The sequence below is a fragment of the Echinops telfairi genome, unplaced genomic scaffold (genome assembly GCF_000313985.2).
Source record: "Echinops telfairi isolate 266 unplaced genomic scaffold, ASM31398v2 ScPeMD7_1;HRSCAF=3_0, whole genome shotgun sequence".
Taxonomy (NCBI): domain Eukaryota; kingdom Metazoa; phylum Chordata; class Mammalia; order Afrosoricida; family Tenrecidae; genus Echinops; species Echinops telfairi.
The window spans coordinates 34,666,420-34,672,419 of record NW_022103896.1 but is presented as its reverse complement, the minus strand read 5'-3'; the positions used below and the strand labels follow the sequence as shown (position 1 = coordinate 34,672,419).

The following is a 6,000-nucleotide window of genomic DNA, read 5'->3' as shown; positions in this document are numbered from 1 at the left end:
TTTCAAATTGACTGGAAAAAGAAACCAAAACATCTCAATTTACTTTCACTAGCCTGTAATGAAAATTCGCAGTTTCTTCAACTGAAAATATAAACAATAAACCATCACTGGATTTACAATATGTGTCACCAACCGACATCACATTGTCACTTAACATTTTCATATTACAATTCTGCTGTTATGTGTATTTAGAAATACCATTGACACTCATAACTTAGAAAGCACAGTATCTACTAGAATCATCACCTAATCTTATTCAAGTGTTAATAAATAAGCACACGTTATATTACAAGAACTCTAAAATACCTGACAACTCTATTTCAATGTAACTGGTTCCGTATGTAATAAAATGCATTTTATTTTAGGAATTTCCAGACTCGATTCTGTAGGTCTCACCAGGCTACCAAAGGTGTCTATGTAAGCTATTATCTGATATAAAGCTGTATGATTTTGGCATTGCATGTTCTGTGTTCTGGAATTGGGATTGCAGACTCATTTGGAAAGGTTTTCTGGCTCTCTCTGCTTCACGGTCCCTCCCCTACTCCATCGTCTTGTCAATGCCTCTTACCCGCATCTTCACTCCAGAACCAGCTTTACATGGTGCACAGGGCGCTGTGGCTCCTGTCACCGTGGTGTATGTGCACTGAACTGATTCAAAGGCAGAGCAACTTAATTCACCTTTATTAGAGTGTGTCTTCCCACCTTTCCAAACCCTCAGCCCCATATAAGTCCAGGCGTTGGTTAAAAAGTTTTTTCCTAGCTAATTTCTTGAGCAAAATAGTTCAACCCTAGTCCACGGCTTCAAGTAACAAGTTTTCTCTTTGGGCCTTTGTTGATTTAGGTGGATTTCAGAGACGAGAGAAGTAAAGTTTCCTTTATATAACTATCTTCAAACCTGCTTTATACAGAGTGATAGGTATTGCTTATTGTCTATAATCTTAGCTTCCCTTCTGTCCTGATTTGAAAAAAATTCTATTTGAAATTTCACTTGGTGACTAATTGTCATTTTACCTTTACATTCAGGAAAGAATGTTGCCTATTTATCAAAAGGCTTTAAAACATCTATTCTACATAATCATACACTTTTTCTTTTGATGTAATATGGTAAATTAATTAAACATTTCCTAATACTGACTCATCTTTGTATGTTCACATTAATTGAATTTGATTATGGCATGATTCTTTTGAATATTTTGTTTAAGCTTCTGCATCAGTATTCACAAGTGAAACTGTCTGTGAATGTGTGTTGTCTTCTGAAAGTTTTTGTATTACCATGATAACTTCAGTAAAAGCACTAAGATAATGACTAAATTCAACTTCCAATCCTTAGTAAGCTGTATTAGTCCAAATTCATTAACTCCTTCCAGAATTTAGGAAATCTCCCTTCAGATGGAGGGTTCTGTCATAATTTGGTCTCTGTTTCAGTACAGTGCTTGGGTTGTAGTGTAGCTTACTTCATGAAACCTCAAGTATCCAACACATACATGGTCAGAACTAGATGGTGGTGACTCTATGCAAGCGCCTCTGCTACCAAGAATTTCCAAGTTTCACATCACTGCAAGTTTAAATTTGGGGTTGGATTTTTAGCTCAAAAGGTAAAAATCTCTACAAATTCTAGTTTTATGTTAAAAACAATAATATTTGAAATCTGGTGAAAATCACTATGGGGGGGCAGGCAAGTGAATACACACATATTAGCTATATTATAAGTAAGAAAGTAGGCATATGTTCAGTTTCCAACATTCATATCATCGCAGGATAACCTTCCTGGTTCATCTTTCCAACCAATCAGGCAAGCGCATCAAGCCCCTCACAAGTATACAAGTTCAACTCTAGGGAGCCAAATACGTAGCAGGGCAGAGAAAACCAACCACATGGTGCTCCCTGTCCAACAGGAGATGGGCTACAGCTGTGTTTCTCGAGAGACTGGTTTTTCCTCAGTTTATAAAAACAAAGAGAACGACGGAGAGAGATGCAAAAGTAGGTTTGCATCTTAAAGCAGATTTATTGATCAGCAAAGTAAATGAAAGGATCGGAGTCTATCCTCTTCAAACTAAAAACCTGAGCTCCTTGCCATTAAATGGGCTCTGACAGAGCACTTCTCTGCAGTGTTTCCCACAGTGGGGGCACTGGACCGATCTAAGGGGCTGCAAAAGCAGGTACCTGTAAGCTATTTTAAGATGATGGGTTATCATAATAAAGGTTTCAATTGCCAGGGGATATAATCAGTAATATTAATAAAGTTATATATGTCGAATATACTCGAGTGTAAGCCGACTGGAATATCAGACGAGGCACCTAATTTTACCCTAAAAAATGTGCTGCAAAACTCGGCTTATACACTAGTATATTAGATTATATATATATTATATTCTACCACCCCCCTCTGAAAAGGGGGTAGTAAGCTGTGGTAGCTACATAATTTTATATCAACTGGAAGATATATAAAAGTATAAGGGTGGGATCCAAGCTGTCAATCAAGTCACAGCCTGATGGTGCCTCCTTGTGCGTGTGGTCTCCCTCACTCTGCCTGGACTCTCTTGCTTGCTGGCCATCCCGATAACGGCCGGGGCCCTGCCATGCTTCCACCAACCTTCGATCCACAAGACTTTGCATCCACCGGCCTGTGATTCTGATGATGTGAGTCTGAAGAGGGACTTATGGACTTGAGTTGGATTGGGCTGGGATGTTTTCTTAATACCTAATTACTGATTAATCTAAAGCTCTTTCGTACACTTGAGTGTCTACATGGCCTAACACATAGGCCAAATAAGTTTGAGAACCTATGCTAAACCTACTTTTGCATCTTTCTTCTTCGTTCCTTTTGTTTTTATAAACTGAGGAGAGAACCAGTCTCTTGAGAAACACAGCTCCAACCCATCTACTGTTTGACATGGGGTTGGTTTCTCCAGGCTATAAATCTTTATGGGAGCAGAAAACCTCACCTACCTCCTGCAGAGCAGCTGCTGGGTTTGAATCACTGACCTTGCAGCTAGCATTCCAATGCTTACCTAACAGTACCACAGAACCCTCCATGCTCTGCAAAGCCCCTTCTCACTCTAAAAGGCCCATGATTCCTACCCATACAAACCTGAAAGGATGCTGAACATTATCTCTGGGTGGGAGTGGCATTCTTATCATGTTTCAATTCCAATCAAGTTCTCCATTTGTTGATGTCCAGTCTCTTTGGACTCACAGCAACCTCCAAGGCAGATTAGAAGTGCCCTCCGGGCTTTCCTGTGTGGTAAGTCATCTTTACAGGACAGAGAGCTGGGTCTTTTCTCCTGAGGAGCTGCTGGTAGATTCGAACCACCAACTTTTTGGCTAGCTGCCCAGTGCTTAACCATTGGGCCCTGGAGCTCTTTAGTTTGTTTAAAGACACTATTTTCTTTTGCCTTCAGGACAATATATAATTTTAAATAGCCTTGATATAGTTTCCTTAAGCAAACAATACCTAGCTGCACTGAAATTTTTCTCAACAACGTAGTCCCAGACTTTCTCTGTAGCTAATTCATAAAGTGATTTCTACAATTAATCTTCTTAATATCATATTTAGTTTAGAATCTGAAACTCACAGGTATTTCCTCAAGGATGCCTTTCACTCTTTTCCTAACATTCTGTATTCTTTTGTTCAAAGTTAGAAAAATATCTTTCTAAACATAGTATTTATCCACTATTCACATGTTTCAAATATAGATAACTCTACTAATGAGACTGAAGTCGTGGTCTACATCCACAGTAGAATGGTAAGTTTTGTTAGCTTGTCCACAGCCAAGGATTACAATAGTATCCTATTAAGCCATTTTGCACATGTATACCTTTTGTTCACAGGTGGGCTTGAGGAACGTGGCAGGCTCCATGCAATCTGCCCTTAGGAAATATTCAAAACACATGCTTCACTAACAGTAGCGAAAGGACGGTCATTATTCTTCCCGCACGATAAAACTGATAGGTATGATTCATTAGATTGTCTGAGAGGCTTCTTTTTATATTACTGCATGTTGAATAATGATATTGGGAATTGAATTTGTATTTTGTAATAAAATAATATAGAGTAACACAGAAATGGATCAGAATTACCTTATAGTAATGATTTCCCCTGGGTTTGCCCTTATGAACCAGCTACAGTTGATCTTGGCAGGATACTCGGAGGGCCAGCCTGGGCTGGTAATTATGCCACTCGGTGCTCGGATTTGTTCTGGAGTCTCTCCACAAGCTGGAAGATGGCCAAAGCAGTCTCAGATAATTATTATACTTTCCACGCAGCATTATGAACACCAGCATTTATTAACAACAAACACAAAACCCCACTTCAGACAACCAATCATATACAATAAAATATGGTATTAGCAACTTTAAAGGGCTTCTATTATTCTAATAAGATATGTCTTGCCTGCCCTTTTAGTCAAAGCCCTTTAACCTAATTAAGGACACAGCGCACGCACAGACATTTTCAGACCAGATCTGGAGTAACAGTTTGAGAGTCATGATCGCTAGCTTTGGCCACAGAGATTGAGCTTTCTGTCTATCTTCAAAACTGTCTTTTAAAATTGGTTTTATTCAAATTATCTAAAAGTTCAATGTGTACTCAACTATCGTTCATAATACTGCATTTAGGGTACTTTAAATGAAAGTCTTCTGAACAAAGTAATAAAGAAAACATATGAAACTGTGACCTGAAGTGTGAGATTATAATTTTTGTTAAGAGGTTAGTGGATCATCGAGAAAGGCAAGCAGAACATTAACCTCAAAATTATGCAAAATTGTGAAATCTAGTCAGTAACACTCTAAAGCATTATTACAGGGCTATGAATAATTCCTATGTTATTTCAATAAAGCTTCAAAGTAACCAACAATATATGATTAACTATCTGAATACTCTAAAGGAAAATACTCATGCAAGCCGGATATGCTACTACCAGCAGTTTCTTTGATTACTTTCCTTGCATTATCTTGAAATCCCACTGTAAAACAGTTAATACCTTACCTATCCAAAATTTGGCTGACAACCTGAGTTTAATTTCTCCCAATCATAAAAAAAAAAGGGCCATCAAGCTACAAAACATTATATGAAGAATATTTAAGCCTTCAGTAGATAGAATTTCATAGCCTATACCTTTACTTAATTCTCTTTTTGAACAAATTAAATCACCTGGTTTTAATGTAAGAGCAGAGGAGATATAACCAATTTAGATGTGAGGAAAACAGCTGCCAGAGGTACATAGCTACTAGAAGTGTGAACAATTTTAAGAATGACGAATACATTGTTGTTATGAGGTGTCACCGAGTAGACCCATTGAGGCCCTCTGTACATCAGAACAAAATACCACCTGGTGCTGAGCACCGTACATTCCACGCTCCTATCATGAAAGTGACGAGCCCTGGCGGTATAGCGGCTATGCACTGGCTGCTAACCCCAAGGCCAGCAGCACTGTGAAACCCCCAGCTGCCCCGGGGGAGAAAGATGAGACTTTCTAACTCTTCAAGTGAAGAGTTCCGTCTCAGAAACCCAAGGGGCAGTTCTACCCTGTCCCAGTGGGTCGTTATGAGTTGGAATCAACTCAATGGCAGGGAGAGAGACATTAACATTTCTTCTCATTTCTAGGTGTGCCCCATTAGCAAATGAAGGCTTGACACCATTAAGGCTGGCTCTCTTTTGAAGAGGCAGCTCTTTCCCAGTTAAATTTTGAGCACATTTCTGGCACTTTGAGACAAAAGAAACCCTGGTGGCATAATGGATTATGTGTTGGGGCTGCTAGTCACAGGGCCAGCAGTTCAAAACCACCAGTCACTCGGAGAGAGATGAGGCTTTTTAAAGCTACACTGCTTAAAGAGTCAATCCTTATCTCTATAGAATAACCTATTTCCTAAAGAAAATATACAATCAAGTTTTAAAAGTCATTTCTCCCACAAGTGGGGGGGGGGCGGCCATGAAGCAAATGAGTCAGTCTGGAATTACGGCACACAACAAACAGGATCCTGGTTTAAAATTACTCAGAA

The 6,000-nt window shown here is 39.1% G+C and overlaps 1 protein-coding gene across 1 annotated transcript in view; it reads right to left on the bottom strand.

Moving 5' to 3' along the window:
* LRP12 (LDL receptor related protein 12) overlaps positions 1–6,000 on the bottom strand; it is a 42,226-nt gene that overhangs the window by 13,133 nt on the left and 23,093 nt on the right. Inside the window, exon 3 of the mRNA XM_004697441.2 lies at positions 4,081–4,216. Within this exon, the coding sequence (XP_004697498.2) occupies positions 4,081–4,216 (136 nt within the window). The remainder of the gene's footprint in view (positions 1–4,080; positions 4,217–6,000) is intronic.